A 17,497-nucleotide genomic window follows, 5' to 3' on the forward strand; every position below is an offset into this window, starting at 1 on the left:
CGATCTTTTGGCAAGGCATTAAGAAAAAATATTTCTATTCATTCTATCACTTAGTGCAGCACTGAATCAACAGCAGAATAGTGCAATAAGAACATAATTCTATTACTTTTTTTTACAAAACGAAACAAAACAAAATATTACATTTAAATATCCTGTGTTGAACAAACTAAAATATGTCTAAAACCTCAGTAAACTTCTTCATAATCACATATAGGCCTATAACTGTCTCCAGCCACACGTCACACACAAACTATATAAAAACTGGTTAAACATTTTCCATTTTTTAAGTTGAAACAAAATAAGTTAAGAACCAATTAACCAGTCTGCTTGAAAAGTATGCATCTGTAGCAGCTAGTTGACAGTGCAGAGAGACATAATTGCCTTCCTTTGATCCATTAACAAGGGGCCGTTACTACTTATTGGCATCAGCTGCCAGCTGGACACAGAGTCTGACACAATCACCTCCCCTCTGCAGGGCTCTGTGTCTGTCTCATTTCTCCAAAAGCCCTTGAATATGATTGAAAAAGATTAAGGATTACTGTGATTATGGTAAGCTTACGTTTCATATCGCATTCACCTTACCTGTAACTTTCACTACGCCCAGATTTTTTTTTTTTTTTTTGATTTTTTTTCCCCCGATCTCCGATCTTATAAAAATGACCATATCGGCGGCCGATCCCGATCACGTGATCGGGCCACACTAAACGTAACATAACGTAACGTAACGTAACGCACAATCACATAACAGAACAGAACTAAAGGCAGAATAAAATGTAACCAAGAAAACAATACCAGGTAACATATCTGATAAAAATAATCAAACTGTAATGCACATACAAGGTGGATCAAGTAGAGGATGAGCCAGAAGATGAAGTTGGGGAAAGGATAGAACAGCCTTAAATAACTAAACCTTGACTAACAACTCAAAAACATCCTACTATCTAACATGTCAGCTGTCGCTACAGCCATGTGCTGAAGTACTAAAGTCATGAGAATATGACACCACTGCCCTTCCCTAGACAGCACATTTTAAAAGATTTTGCTGAGACATACAATATCTTGTGTCATAATCCAAGGCAATGGGAACGTTCCTCTTCTTAAAATTGTAACAACTAACTTTTAAAATAACTTTAAATATACTATATTGTATAACTGTATTATTACAATGCTGTATTATACTAACTTAATCTAGCCTCAGCTTCCTGATGGAAAGGTACTTACATGGTTCCTGAGGTCGTGGGGACGATGGGGATGTCTTCAGCCTCCATGGGGATGGACCAGGGGATGTGGAACTGAGGAGCCAATTCTCTCATCACCATGTTCCTGGTAGGAGAGTTAACAGGAAAAAACCCATCAAGAAATTGCAAAAAAGTAAAAGAAAAACAACCAAACATTCATATTTTGTCCATGCTTTATATATATTTTTAAACATGCATGTTTTCAGTACAGTATGTGACAAGTCATCGTGGACAAGAGTATCATGAACTACACTAGTTAATTAGGTAAGGGATAACGTCTGGCTCAGCCGAAAACAAGGAAGTGTTAGTCAAATAGAATTCATTTTCTGTTCTGTTCTGCATCATCAATTTCTTGCTTCAAATGTTTTTAAAAACATTCTGGAGAGCAACGTTTAGTTGTAAATGATATTGCGTGATTATTTACATGGCTTTCATGTTGGATACGGCATAAAATTCACACAGTGCAGCAGGTGCTCTGAGCCGTTGATTAGGCATCGGGTTATCAAGAAATAACACACTGCTGATTTCAGCAATTGACCAATCAGAATCAAACATTCAACCAAGCTGTGTAATATCCATTACTGCATGCACGAGAACAGCTAAGTTTTCACTTGGTTAGCATTTGTGTGTAGTGACTGAGAGCTGAGGTCGTAAAGATTCAGTTACTCTGCCGTATGGGAGATAAATCATGGGGCTAATTGAGATGTTACGGTGATATCTCTTTCCTTGCACTTCAAAGTGAGCTTTGCTAGTACTCACCCTAAGTACAACAACATATTTTACATGATGTTAATGAAGTATGAAGAAACTCAACACCCACCCTAGTACTTTGGCACAGTCATCATAGTATTTCATGGAGTTTTTGACAAAGGAGAAGCCATTGACGTCACAGACGAACGAGTGTCCATTAGCTCTGAGAAGGTCAAAGCCACACACCGTTTGCTGCAGGAAAACAGAAAATAATTATATTTGCTAAGTGTTAATCAATGCTTCATGATATTTGCTAAGTGTAAATCAATACTTCATGGAAATAATAATACATCTACAGTTGGAGGTTGGTACCCCGTTTTCAAAACAACTTTTATGGGCCGAGCTTTGTGATCTGTTGAAACAGTGCAGTGCAAGAATCACATGGCAAAGCTGAAGAAGCTTAGTTACCTTAAAAGCGAGGCAGACCTTGCGCGCTACCAGTTTCTCCATGGCTGTGAGCATGACGGGGTACCGGATCTCCTTCCCCTCGCTGTCCCGCTCCACCTTCCCATCCAGAGCCGGGGACTTCCGTGCCTCAGCATGGGCATAATCTGGACCCACCGTGTATACCTGGAGACCAACAGTCACCAGACTCTCACATTAGAGGCAGATTAGTTGAAACCTAGAAATGTTGTAGGTCAATCGTAGCCGTTCGGAATGGAATATGAAAAATCAGACTGGTACATCTTGACTGAATCCAAAGATAATGTTTACCCTTTTTTGAGACTTTTGGTAAAGTAGCAAAAAGTATGTTCTTAAGAAAACATTTTTTTTACTGTACGACCTACGGTTTAAGCAAAATTTATATGCTAAAACTTTAAACGGCCTGTAATAGTGAGGCCATAAAGCTGATAAAAAAATTGGGGTGGAGGTTCTTCCATGGCCTACTAGGAGTTTGAGTTCAAATTTCACACCTATCGATTCTGCGGTGTTGGAGATAAACTGTTTGCAGACACATAGACAAACAGACAGACAGACAGATGGACAGGGACAAAAACAGTCTCTGGTCTTTGGCCATTCGGCTTGGCAGTGAGAGACAATAAACGACAAGTACTAAACAACTAGTAACTGAACACAGTACCTTGACGTCAGTACCGTCTGTAGGCATGAACTCCTCGTAGATGTAGGATCCTGTCTTCCTCACGTTGCTCTCTGGAGAATAAACACTGCTACGACTTCCTATCTATGACAGAGAAAGAAGAAAACATGGAGGGAGAGAGAGCGAGAGAGAAACACTATCGTTTCTGTGCAGAAATAGGTTTGAGAAACCTTTAGGGGTAGGGGTAGTTCACCACCAAATGTGTTTTTTTATTGGGTAAATTTTATAGGCAATTATTTTGACACCATTTTCTCAGATTGAGTCAATATGCCAATTAATGAATTCCTCCCACTGCTTGTCACTGCTGCTGTATCCTACCTGCCAGTGAGGAGTCCCCACCGAGAAGACATAGAGCCTTCGTCCTACTCCTCCCGTTAAACATTCCCAGCTGACAGGCGCCACCCGGGTCCGTAGCAGTGAACAAATGTAACCAAGTGATGGCCGGTTACATTTCCTAAAAGCATTTGAACTCATTTGCTGCTATTTTAAACATAGGCTGAACTGTTTTCCTGCCAAATTCTCCTTACCTTTTAACGTGGGCACATGCACGCATCGTGCACAATCTGTACGCGACTCATCTAGTAGACGTGTAGACTCGGTGACAGCTTTCGAATAAAAAAAACCCCATTGAAATAGACATATCCGTTGCGAGGCTGTATCCCTGCTTATCCGCCAGTGTTTACATGAAAAAACATTGGAAACAGCAAGCTGTGCGCTATGGTAACACGTGGGCACGTTCGCGCACATAGCAGATGACATGTGCACAGATCATATGCCAGGCGGGTAGAGGAATCAAACAGCTACCAAAAAAAAAAAAACACGTGAAAAAAGACCATTCTATGGCCGTGCAGCTCCTTCCTTTGTTTACAATGAAAAACCTATGGGAACGGAGCTGCGATTGGACGTCAGACCGGATATGGAAACCTAGATCCGGTCCAAACCGGAAATACGGCCGGATAAAGTTAGGAGGCGGGCCTAAAGAGCCAGAATCGGCTATAATGAGCGATCATACTTTTAATCGTTTCATAATGATTAAAGCCAATTAAATCTTCGGGCTCCTCGGGCATCGCCGAGTGGTACAGCGGGAAATCTCCGGTTTCGACGGGGATCGCAGGAAATTAGTTAATAACCAACAAGACCTTTGGAGTTTGGGAATCCTACCTTCCTGAAGAGTCTCTGGCTGCCTCCTCCAGCTGAGGTAGGGTAGTAGATGTACACGTTGTGGTCTTCAGCGCACACAGGTTTCTCCACAAACGGTTTGGGAAACGCCACCCCATTCACCTCAACATGGTCCTCCCCTTCCACCAGGCTACAGTCTGAGTGACAGCAGAGACAGCCAATCAGGAAACACTTACGAGAAGTTTTCTTGATCTCATCATCTGCCATTATACACCTGAATTCTATTTTTCCATGGTATTTACATGCATTACTATCAACTGGAATAGTCAATTCAGGCTTTTGCAAATCCCGCCCCATTCTGCCCTGTTACTATGGTGGGACATTAACCCTGGGCAGATTGTTTTTATAGTGGCAGTGAATGGGATTTTTTTTTTTCATAGCCTCATTATTGCAATTTAAAGTACCAAAGGAAAAACATCTAGGTGATATTAATAAAAAGGGAAGACAAAGGTACAGTAGTTACATTGCAAAACAGGGGGTTTCCCCGAAAATATATGTTTTAATTTGTTTAATCCCAGTGGGACAGAATCACTATTGCAGATTCTTTTATAGTGGAAGTGGATGGGATTTTTTTTTCTTCATAGCCTCATTACAGCTATATAAAGTACCAAAAAAAACACATCTACGTGATATTAATAAAAAGGGAAGAAAAAGGTACAGTAATTACATAGCAAAACAGTAATTTTCCCCCGAAAATATATGTTTTAATTAGTTTAATCCTCTGGATCAGAGAGAGAATAGAAATAGAAAAAGAAAGCACATTGCATCTTGGGTAGGAAGAGGAGAACTATAATCTGTTCTCCTCACATAATAGGCTGGCTTTTCGTAATTCTGCCCATTTAAAATATATGTACCCAATCGTAACTCTTAGACCATTGATAAGGTCCATGTGAACTAGTTTGTTGAAGCTTATTCATTATGATGAGCGAGATCGCTATCACCGCCCGCGGCCGTACTGGACGAATGCCGTGTCGCGCAGAGCGGACAGTTTTTGAAAGCCTGAAGCAACATTCTCCACTGCACAAACTCCACCCCCGATAGCAAAAAGTGAATGGTTTTTTCTGGTTGGCCAGTCAGGGAGTCTCAGGAACCAATCAGAAGGCTGACAAACGGTGAATTGCTTGTCTATTCACTTGTGTAATAGTCACTGGCTCATATTATTATTGTAATTCATTTTGTATGTAGTCTATGTATTATTATTTCATGTTTTAACTTTTATTTGTTGTTTTTATTAATTGTTTGTGGGAAACATCAAGTAAGAATTTCATTATAGTCTGTAGAAAAAAGGACAATAAAATAAACTAAATAAACTTGAAGTGGAATACAAGGGGCACACCACCGGCATAGCGAGGGACCAGAAGAAAATAAGGAAATAGAAAAGGGACGTTGTTATCATCTGGTTAGTTTGGAATCTGGGATGTCTTTAAGGAACAATGTCATTTTCCAAGCTTATCTCCATTTATGTATTACATTAATTGAGAGGTAGACAGTGTAGGAGAGACAGACAATAGGAAAGCTGAGAGGGAGACAGTGTAGGAGACACAGAATATAGTAGGGTCTTGCAGGTACTAGGCATTAAAGATGCATGGATCGGCTTTGACGTGACTTAAATATGCATGTACACATAAATCATCCTTCCCCCGTCCACTCAAATGAGTTATTTCTCTGATATACAGCTCCTCACTGCTTGAACATAACTTATTTATCATTTAATACAGAGTAATAGACAGTACTGTGAGAAGCCCAAATGAAACATAAATTTCTGCTGCAGTAGCTACTAGTAGTTACCCCCACGCAGCCGTGAAGCTTACAGTGAAGCTGTCAAAGACGCACACCAAGTGTGTGTTTTTCTCCTCCAACCTGTCAGCTCCCCTACACAGAACAACTGTGTTGTGGAGATCCTGCTAGGTGAGACGTCAGATGCAGGGGCGACACAAGGGGGGGGAATGTGGGACTGAGTTACTAGGGCCCAAAGTGGAAGGGCCTATTTTATGCTTTGACTTTTGAAAAATAGCAGATATACAAGCTCACACTCGGTGCCGCGCTGCGAGCTTGTAGATCTGCTATTTTAGAAAAGTCGTGAAAATGTGCGCAAATCTTTGAACATGTATTTTTTAAGCAAACATTTGTAACTCAAATTTTGCTTCTGGGGGGTCCCTGGAACTAAATATTTTGAGATGGTGGTCCGTGGGCCAAATATAATTTTGGGGGTCCTTCACATGAAAAGGTTTGAGCACCACTGACATAATAGAAACATATATATATATATATATATTTTTTTTTTTCTTCAAAAAACCTTAGAAGGATTTGAAATATTCAAAGACTTTCAAGATTTTTCAAAAATAGCAGATCTACAAGCTCGCAGTGCGGCACTCGGTGCCGCCCGCGCTGTGAGCTTGTATATCTGCTATTTTTCAACAGTTAAAGTACCCTGGGCCCAGAATTTGGTGCGACACCCCTGGTCAGATGTTGGGAGTAAATACAAAGGGGCTTGTTGACTCAAAGACAACTCGGGGGCTTGTTTTGTTTGCAGGCACATGAAGCAGAGAGAAAACGTACACATGACTCCTCCAGTGTTCATTTACCAGTAACTATTTAACTCTTCCCCTTCATCTAACTTCCAGAAAATACCAAGCCCCCTATTTTTGCCATCGATGTTAGATATCACCACCATCACTGCGTTGCAACTATAGTCTTACCAGCTGTGGAGCGCTTGTCTATATTATGTCTTCAGTGAGTTGATATTATTGGTGTCAAAATCAATAAATATTCACTATCTGAAAAGGCTTGCTGTTGTGATGCTTATGTTGAAATAATTAAACTTGGGCAAAGATGAGGAAAAGTACTTTGTATATTATGCTGCACAAAAAGAAATCAGCTCCTGTATGAACACATCTTGACAGTATAGAAGAGACAGTAGGAAAGCTGAGATGGAGACCGTGTTAGAAGAGACAGACGGTAGGGAAGCTGAGAGGGAGACAGTACAGGAGAGACAGACAGTAGGACTGACCCTCAGGTCTATCAGGGTCTCTGTTCAAAATGCCGTAACGAGGTAGGTCAATGCCCTCTTCCTGCAAGATACGATACACTTCCCTCCTGACAGGAAAACACACACACACACACACGCGCACGCACGCACGCACGCAAACACACACAAACATGGCAAGAGATGTTTATTTGTACAGAAAATGTCTACAATTAGGCAAATGAAAAGGCTTCACGCAAAACATTAAGCTTAGCATAGAGACATTAAGACACACAGAATTAAGTGCAAAAGAAACACATTATAAAAGGACATATGAATACAATAAAAAATGAATCTAGGTGCAATACTGTAGCAGCATGCATTTGTGCGTGCGTGCGTGTTTTGTTCAGTACCTGTCCTGTATGAAGTACTGCATGTTGAGGTCATTGATAAGCAAAGGGTTTCTTAGTTTGACATACTCTGCAGCTTTATCCAGAGGAAACCCTGAAATACAACCGTTAAGTGTTTGAATGTATTCAGCACACACAAAGTTCACACAAACAAAAAGTATAGTCAGATATAGTCAGATTCTTATGTTGTATTGTTTCAATGTTGTTCTAAAGCTATTCTCAGTTCTAATGCTATTCTATTGTTGTTCTAACAAGGGATGCACCGATATGGAAATTCTTGGCCGATACCGATGTTTAAAATAACAATTTAGCCGATAGCCGATACTGATACCGATATTTGTTTATTTCCTTTTTGGTGTCGTTATTTCCCCTTTTGGGCCAGGGGAAAAAGAATCTACTCTATTGGTAGGCTGCACATAACCAACACACCAATAGCCAGGGCAAAATGTATGCTTAACAATAACGGATAAATATCGGCTACTGCCATCGGTTAATGTCAGCTTTATTTGCCGATACCGATATTGACCGATAACAGCAAACATCGGCCGATACCAATGTGTGGCCGATATATCGGTGCATCCCTAGTTCTAACTGTTCAACAATTATACTTATTTGACCTTTGTCTGGATGTTGCTGTACCTTTGGAGTGGAAGGAGATGAGGCAGTGGCAGTGAGGCCAGTTCTCCACGGGTTCCTCCAGGATCACCTCCTCAGGGAAGATCACCACATCGATGTAGTCAAAGCGACACAGACGCTCCAGGATCTGAGTCATGGGTTTGGACTTGGACTTCTTCATCATGCAGCAGATTCCCACAACGATCTGACGCTCTCCCGGCTGAAAGGCGGGAAGTCGTTAGACGTGGTTACATAGTTTTTTAAATCTGTGAAACAGATTACATTAAAGACGTGCGATTGTCCTGAGACATTCAGGGGACCTAGGCTACCTAGGCGACCTATTTGCCTATTGGCTGTCGCATGTCACATGGTAACCAAGCTAGTTTCATGATTGGGAGCGGCCAGAGCAGTATAATCAGAGAGTGGTGTCACCGCGGACACGCAACTCTCCATTCTAGGGCTCTGGGAGCGGCCTTGCGCTGTTCTTCTTCTCGATTTTGGAAAAAAAGGATCCGTTCCGTTTGTCACATTGTTATGATCGTAAAACTATCTAGTTTTAACGTTCAGAACGTTTTCTTTTTGAACAATAAAAACATTGACAGCCAGGGGGGAAAAAATCCATGAAGGACACGGAATGCAATCGTTCACTCGCCGTTGGAAAATTGACATATATTAGACTATTCTGGATGTGTGGCTAACGGCTAACGCTAACGTTAGCTAGCGCTAGCTGCAGGCTAACGCTAGCTAGCGCTAGCTGCAGGCTAACGCAGGCATGTTATACACAATTACTCATGGAATAAAACGGCGACCCAACTCGGAATGCAATCGTTCACTCGCCGTTGGAAAATTGACTTGGACTATTCTGGATGTGTGGCTAACGGCTAACGCTAACGTTAGCTAGCGCTAGCTGCAGGCTAACGCTAGCTAGCGCTAGCTGCAGGCTAACGCTAGCTAGCGCTAGCTGCAGGCTAACGCACGAGTCACGGTGTGTAATAAATTCACTTCAACCTCGTGTTGAGCAGTTAAACCTATTTGCTACGTACGTCTACAAAAACGTTCATATTTCAAAGATAAAGTGCTTACTGAAGTCTCACAGATGTCACAGTATGGTACGCTCAAGCAGAATTACCTGTATCTTTCGTATTGTTTAATAAACAGCATTTTAATCCGATCAGACGTCATTTTCTGTTGTTTTTCAGCCATGCGACCCCATCGGTTGCGAGGTGTACTGCACTTAGATACATTAATACCTTTTTAAGGAAACGACGACCGAACGGATTAAAATGCTCCTCTTTAAATAATACGATCATTACGGGACATTCTGCTGGAGCGTACCCTATGGTGACATCCGTGAGCCTTCACTAAGCAATTTATCTTTGTAATCTGACCGTTTGTGTAGACGTACGTAGCAAATTTGTTAAACTGCTCAACAGCAGATTGTGTTGAATTCACGGTTGGCGCAGCGTAGCGTCTTTACATTTAGCCCAATAATGCTAATCTACAAAGCAATAACTGATTGATTGATTGAAGAATTTATTAGAAGTTTGCAATAGAAAAAAGTACAGTTTCATGACAGTACAAATCACTGGTACAAGGTCAACTAGAGATCCTAGAAAGCCGAGGCTTATTTCCACAGGAACCACACTTTAAGTATCTCATATAACATTGAAAGACAGACGGGAATGGTCGATAGTGTGTGGGGTTGGCTAACTAGCTAGTACATGCTAACAGGGTTTTTTTCTTTCTTTAATTTTCCTATTTCCTTTTCTGACGAAAATACGCAACCCTTTTTTGACTGATATTATATGATCAAACGGCGTATGTAGACATGACCGTTCCAGCGGTTAATGCGAACCACTTGTTTACTCAATTGGGTATTTTGTTTACGGCGAATTCTATTGCGCCTGTGGTATGCTAATATGCGCTGTTTCTTTCTCTCCGTACATGACGATTACGTTACGGCGGTTTAGTTAAGTGTTAGAGAGCGATCGAATGCTTTGCACTTTATGATGACATGATTGTAGTCGAGACTTCTCGACATGTTTTATCTTCTTACGATGTGGCTCTAATATGCTGATAGCCTGAGTTGGTTGTTTGTTTTTGGTCGGTGGCCGCCATTGTGTGCCTCTGACAGGATGGACCAAACTGTGAACTCTGAACTCTGAACCACGCTCGACCTATGCGCTCGACAATTAATGGTTCTACGCTGCCTCTGCCGGCTGGGAGGTGGTATCACTACTATTTTTGTTACTTTTTCTTTTTTGGTTGTAACAGCAGCCTCTCTCGACTGGCAGGCCTTACTTTATTTTACAACTGACTCATGGACATTAGTTTTTTTTTTCTTTTTTTACCTTTTAGATAAATATGTCGCCACATAGCACCTTCCCTCTGGGATTATATAACCTATTATGTTTTTGTTTTGTTTTTTTAAATTTCTGATGTCTGGGGGCTGCCTTTTGGGACCCGGTGGCAGTCCAGTATTGGGGCGTCTGGGTGGGCAGGTTAAACTTCCTGTCCACCACCATGGAGCACTACCTTCATGGTGCATTCGGCTTGGCCGGGCGCTCCAACGAGCACAATTGGCTGTGTTCGTGGGAGGGAAGTCGATTGGGGAGGAGGAACAGATTTTGTCTCTGCATTAACGGTTCCCACAGTGGTCAGGGCGCCTGTTCAGAGAGGGGTGGAACCGGGGAGGATAGCGTGTACCTCCACATGCGTTACGCCCCCCTGGTGAAGCTCCTTAATGTCAGGTGAAAAGAAGATGGTGGCATGACGGATCGGGTATCGGAGGAGACCCGTTGTTGTCTTTACCCTCCCAATGACTACTGTGGGGATTAGCAGGGATAGGTCTTAACGTAGAGTATGGGGATGGGGGAATTGGCTTGACACTAAATTGGGTATATGGAGGGAAAAAATGTTTTCTTTTATTATCTCTTAAGGGCAGGGTTTCTCTTCCTTACAACTGAATGTGTACGTACCGTGATCGCCTCAGATCTTGTGTTATTTTGTACCAATGATTATTGTGATTGGAATGTGATTTGGGGTGCCATCACTATGTGTGTACCTGCCTCATTGTGACATTGTACCTTAATAATAAAAAAGATTTGAAAAGAAAGACAGACGGATAGAACATAGTACTTTATCTAACTTTAACTAAAGTTTAAAACATACATAAACCACTTTAGCCCTATGTTATACCAAGGCTTTTTGAAAATAGCCGATCTACAAGCTCACAACGCATTGCGGTGCGACGCGTTGTGAGCTTGTAGATCTGCTATTTTCAAACATTTTGTACTTTTACTTTTGGTACTTTAAGTACATTTGGATACCAATACTTTTGTACTTTTACTCAAGTACATTTTTAATTCTGGACTTTTACTTGTAACAGAGTGATTGCAGAATTGATACTTTTACTTAATTATAAAAATGTAGGTACTTTTTCCACCACTGTGTAAACGTTTGTGTTCTCATGCCAATAAAGCTTCTTTGAATTGAAGATTGAATTGAAGATTGCTCCCCATGTGGCGGAGTACACAATAATGGTAAATAAAGTAGCTTACTCTAAAATAATCCATCCATCCATCCATCCATCTTCAACCGCTTATCCAGCATTGGGTCACTGGGGTAACAGTTCCAACTGAGATTTCTAGAGTTCCTTAATAATAATAATTAAAATAAACAATACTAATGATTATAATTGCGACCGTCAGGTCGCAGTTACTATGAAAACCTCCACCGCCTGTCTGTCCGTCAGTCTGTCTGTCTGTCACGTCACATCACACTTTTTTGCCCCTATCCATGTGAAATTTTCCACACACAATCCTTGTCTGCCAATCCACAACCTCCACCCTTCCAGGGACCCCCGCAGCTCCAGGGACCCCCGCCAAATTTTTTAAAACACATTTTTGAATACTGCTCCTACAGTTTTTGCCCTAAAATCACACAAATCGCTACACAGTATGTCTACACTTATCTCATCGACATGGATCTGTCCCATATAGCGCCACCATCAGGTCGATTTTCTAACACATTTTTTTTTTTTTTCAAACTTTTTTTTTTTTTTCAAAAAAAATTTTTTTTCAAACTTTTTTTACACTAACGTCAACACACCAATCCACAGATTTTATATTGACTGTGTGTCAATTCTTGTTCATTTACACAACATTTCTATTCCTACTGACAGTAGGATAGTAGAGAGGTACACTAGACAGTCTGGGAGAGAGACAGTAGGATGGCTGAGAGGGAGAGATGGTTTAGAAGGGACAGACAGTAAAAAAGCTGAGAGAGGATTCACGATTTTTACAGTGTGACTCTGCAAGAGACAAGCGGTCCATCTTACCCTCTGTCCATGATTAGCTGCTCAGAGACGGATAGACAGATGGATGGAAAGACAGACTGACAGGAGTGAAAACATAGTCCCTCAGCGGGTATAATAATAAAGCTACTGCTCTCTATTGTAATCCTACACCGTCTCCTTGTACTGATGTGACAGTATGGACAGCCCACTGAGACAGTCTTTACGTAAAGTATGTCACAATGGGACTCTAGGTCATTTACAGTATGTATTTCTTGCTAAGTCTTTCCCAAGAATTACATCTGAAAGTGTGTAACGACCACATTATTACCAAACTACCTGAACTAGTTCAGGGTTTCCTGCAGCACTTTACAGGCCAGGCGCCCCGCCCGGCCAGAAAACCCCCCCGCCCCCCCAAGGGTATTAAAAAAAAAAAAGATTTTTTTTTTTTTTTTTTAATATTTTTTTTTTTCAAAAAAACTTTTTGGACCTCCAACAATGTACTAGGCATGATCGCGATCGCGAAATTGCATGTTTAACCCCCATACCAACCCTATCTTTCAAACATGGCAGCCATGTGAAGTTACTTGTGCCTCACTGGCAGGAGAGCAGAGCAGCGCATGCAGCTGCTTAATTGACGGTCGTTAACTTCGAGAGGCGAGCCTAGCCTAAGGTCAACTTGACAGTGACACAGCTGCACAGCGAGTCGTAGATTGCGTCGAGAGAGAGAGAGAGAGAGAGAGAGAGAGAGAGAGAGAGAGAGAGAGAGAGAGAGAGAGAGAGAGAGAGAGAGAGAGAGAGCTCTTCTCATTTACTCACAACGACACAAGTAAAGTACAAATACCTGAAAATCTCCTTTGTACAGTATAAGTACAGTAGGCTACTTAAGTAAATCTACTTAGTTACTTTACACCAATGTTGTTGTTTTTTTACTGTGCTGTAGACTTCTATTTATATGGCACGAGTGCTGGTTGATTAACCTGGGGGAAAAAAACAAGTTACACTGTCCTGTGAAAAACGTAGTTATTCAATGTTGAATAAATGTGGATGATAGCATGTAGTTGTGTTTTCCGTCATCATGGGCACATTCATGTGTTTTTTATAGGGCAAAAATAAGAATTAATATTAAAAATTAAATGAATTAATTACTCGAATTCATTAATTAATTATCAAAAAATTTCGAGATCCCCCCCTGGTCAAGACTTTTTCCTGCAGGAAACCCTGTAGTTCATATAAAAATGTACACGGTTCACGCAGGAAGTCTACTATAATTACAGTACATGTAGTGTAATGTATTATTATTATTCATGCATAAAGAAGGATTATGATATGGACTCCCACTATGGTGGGGGTCTGGAAGACAGAGAGAAGACATATTGTTATGTCATTATGTCATGAATAAAGCCTTGTTGTATGTACAGTATGCTATATTCTATAGGCTAGACTATTGTCTATTGTGTGTCCAGCAGTAAGTGAGATCCCATTGTCAATACATAATTGTACATAAATACTGTACTATGTACAGTATGTATGCTGCTGTAATGAACACCAACATATCTTAGCAGCAACGTGTCCAAAAGGAAATACTTAAGATAATAACTGATGATTAGAACTACAGGATAATGATGAGGTACGAAACCAGAAACTGGAAGCTCTAGCAGAAAACAAGAGAAAGCTTATGAAGAGAGGTCGAGAGAGGCACCTTTGTTGAACAGAGAGAGAAAGAAAGACAAACAATGATAGATGATCTCTGTGTCTCTCTAACACAATCTGTCTCTGTTATACCAAACACAGAAACAACACATTCTTTATCTGTTACCTCCCTAACACACCCACCATCCATTTATCGACAGCTTTCAAATCCCCTAATTTCCAACAGATCTAAAACACCAATGCTTCTCTGCCCAGCTCCTAAACCTCAGTCAGACAAAAAACCCACCAGGAACCAAGTTCAAAGTAAAATGCAGACAAATACAGTACAGACTAACTCTAAACCAGACAACAGGTAAACCTTTTAAAATGCTGTTTCAACTGTGGAAGACTGAAGTAGCTCTACTGAACCATATTAATCTATCATACATACCATCATACCAATAACCTCTGTTTGGATCTGAGTGTTCCTCCCTGAGTGTTCCTCCCTACTAGGTATTTAATAAATACCTATATCCATATTGAAATATCTGTACTGCCCTGCAATCTCTTTAGTGCTGAGACAAAACTCTGCTTCAGTCTTTAACTGTAACCTCAAATATGACTTCCTTATTGCACAGACACTGTGCAATAACCAGAGAAGGGATGCTTTAGCAACTTTCTTCATTCTACAGTATGTCTGTTTTTCTCTTCCTCTAATTGTTTTTCACCCGCTTCAACTCTCTCTTCATTCCATCCAGTCGGATGTTGTTAAAAGAACAGCTAAGATGGGTAAATGCGGGATGGAATGAATCGGTATGTGCAAATGTACTTGGTAAATATCCCAAGTGCAACAACTATTAAGTACATCAAAAAACAATTCATTTAGATCTTGTCCCTCACCGAGTCGTCGTCGTCGTCGTCATCGTCCACATCGTCGTCTTCTCGGAACACCTCGTTCTTCATGCTGTTCTCCATTGGTCCTTTGTGATGCTCCTCATCCTCACTGCCAATCACAAACCTTGGAAGGTCTCTCGGATTCCGCCCTCGTGTCCCTCCTCCTCCTGCGAGAGCCTCTGACATCACCAGGCTCTCAGGCACATGGCTGCTGCAGACTGGCTCCTCCCAACAAGGGGTACAGAGGAACACAGACTAGGACTCCGGGGACCACTTCCTGGTCGCGTGGCTGACTGACTGACTGACTGCAAGGTGCTACGCTGGCTGGTGGTAGCGGGTGGCGATGGAGAGTGTAATTAAGCTGGCTGGTTCAGGCTGTGTTTGGTTACACTCAGGGGGTAGACACTAGACACTCGAACGTGTGTGTGTGTGCGTGTCTGTCTGTGAGCGTTGAGGTACTGTAGCACAACATATGAAATGTCCTGTAGAATAGCAACCACACGCTCCCAATAGAGAGAATAAGTGTGCGTGCGTTTTGAGGTAGTTGTCAGTATCGGCGTAGGGTTTTTCTAGTCCTACAGAACAACATGGTCCAAGCCGAGAGGAGAATCAAAGCCAGGATCAAACCTTGAAGCATGTAGGCCCTGAAAGAGAGAGAAAAAAAAGTTCAGTTGATAGAAGGGGTAAAGTGACTGCAGGTGGGATGTCTTGTGTTTCTTATCTCCTTTGAAAACAAATAAGGATAGGGGAAACTTTATAGTTGAACATTATTCCAACTACGGGCCATAACATAGGCAGAATATCACATATCACAGTTAGAGCTTTAGAAAAGTACACAAAAGAGGAAGTAATCAATCAACGAGGGTCTGTGTCAGTGTTTCCCAAACACTGGGTCGGGACCCAAGTTTGGGTCAAGGACCCATTTTTATGGGACGCAAATACCTCTTAACTTTGTTTCTTACACTTTGGTTTTTAATTATCATTTCAAAATATTTTCAAAAATGTTCAAAAACAAATCTCGATTTTCCAGAAATAATAAATGCAAACATTTTCAAAAGAATTGCATGAATAAATCCCTAAAGCAATTAAGACATTTACGGTCAATTTGGAGGTGTTTGGCATGAAACTATTTGTGAACCACTGTTCTGACTCCAGCTGATAAATCTAGACCAGGGGTCTTCAACAGGGGGTCCAGGACCCCTAGGGGGTCCTCACAGTTACTACAGGGGGTCCTCCAAATCTTTGAGTGATAGAAATGTTTTTCTCCTTTTTTATATTAACCACATATCCATAGTCCATATTCTGAGAACTAGCCAAAAATAGCAGATCTACAAGCTCACAACGCCTCGCAGTAGATCGGCTATTTTCGGCAAAGAGGGGAAAAAGAGAAGATTAAGTACAGAGTGAGAGGTCATGTTTATTAAGTATTGATGCGGTTCAAGTGGTTAAATATCTGAAAACACAAATTGACATGAATCCAAAATACACTGATGATTGTGCTGTCAAACAATGACACTATACGGAATCTCTGAAAAGGTTGTGGGGGTCCCTGCTTCATCCCCAGGTCTAGACAAAAACACATTGTAGAATATTTTGCTGTATCACAAAACATAAATAAGACATTAAGCTATCTGATAGGACTGACTTAAAGCAGCTGTAGTCCCAAGCATTGACCTGCAGAACATTTACTCAAAACATTTGAAGCCCGGTGTTTAAGGTAACAATCAGTGTTGCTGAATTTCTAAACTTTCTCACGATCTTGTGGCTCCCTTTCATATTGGAATATTATTATTTTCTAGTTCCTTTGTGTCCATAATTACATCCTTTAACAATAAACTGGGTGTGTTTGGTTACGACCTGCCTGAAAGGTAGGTGTGTGTGTGTGTGTGTGTGTGTGTGTGTGTGTGTGTGTGTGTGTGTGTGTGTGTGTGTGTGTGTGTGTGTGTGTGTGTGTGTGTGTGCTTGTCTTCTCGCGTATGTGTGTGTTATTACCTTACTTGCATTAGTCTACTCTATAACATGTGCATTATTACCTTTCTTGTATTAGCCTATATCTTGTGTATTATTATGTTGGACAGCACAGTCATTACTTAAAGCCAACATGTTACTGCACATTCATTCACTAGCTTCCACATCATACTAAAGCACATAGCCTAAACATTAACAATGCTGTCAGCATTCAGTCCAGCCTAACAGCACACAGAAATACAGGGACTGAATAAACTGCAGCCAAAGCACAGGGTAGACTCACTAGCACAATCACATTAGTAGAACTGCAGCTCTCACAGCACCACATGTTGAATGAATGCCCTCCCACATCCTTAACCAGGCCATAACCACATAACCCAAATTGAACCACATCAAAACACAACAATTGTATATCGAGCCTTGCTGGCAGTGGGGCTAAAAGGATGGCAATGT

At 41.2% G+C, this 17,497-nt stretch overlaps 1 protein-coding gene across 4 annotated transcripts in view; it reads right to left on the reverse strand.

The window, feature by feature from the left end:
* ppip5k1b (diphosphoinositol pentakisphosphate kinase 1b) overlaps window positions 1-17,497 on the reverse strand; it is a 95,800-nt gene that overhangs the window by 63,818 nt on the left and 14,485 nt on the right. For 2 of the 4 annotated variants that reach the window (XM_080737573.1, XM_080737572.1), the window contains exons 2-10: window positions 15,083-15,720; window positions 8,281-8,476; window positions 7,645-7,735; window positions 7,277-7,362; window positions 4,249-4,403; window positions 3,070-3,171; window positions 2,397-2,558; window positions 2,059-2,180; window positions 1,222-1,323 (exon numbers count right to left, since the gene is read on the reverse strand). In XM_080737573.1, coding sequence (XP_080593699.1) covers window positions 1,222-1,323; window positions 2,059-2,180; window positions 2,397-2,558; window positions 3,070-3,171; window positions 4,249-4,403; window positions 7,277-7,362; window positions 7,645-7,735; window positions 8,281-8,476; window positions 15,083-15,262 — 1,196 coding nt within the window. In that variant the 5' untranslated portion in view covers window positions 15,263-15,720. Of the gene's footprint in view, window positions 1-1,221; window positions 1,324-2,058; window positions 2,181-2,396; window positions 2,559-3,069; window positions 3,172-3,405; window positions 3,479-4,248; window positions 4,404-7,276; window positions 7,363-7,644; window positions 7,736-8,280; window positions 8,477-15,082; window positions 15,721-17,497 lie in introns of those variants that run through there. The other 2 variants (XM_080737575.1, XM_080737574.1) reach the window with 2 other exon arrangements.

The sequence above is a fragment of the Nannobrachium achirus genome (genome assembly GCF_963921795.1).
Source record: "Nannobrachium achirus genome assembly, chromosome: 11".
Lineage (NCBI taxonomy): Eukaryota > Metazoa > Chordata > Actinopteri > Myctophiformes > Myctophidae > Nannobrachium > Nannobrachium achirus.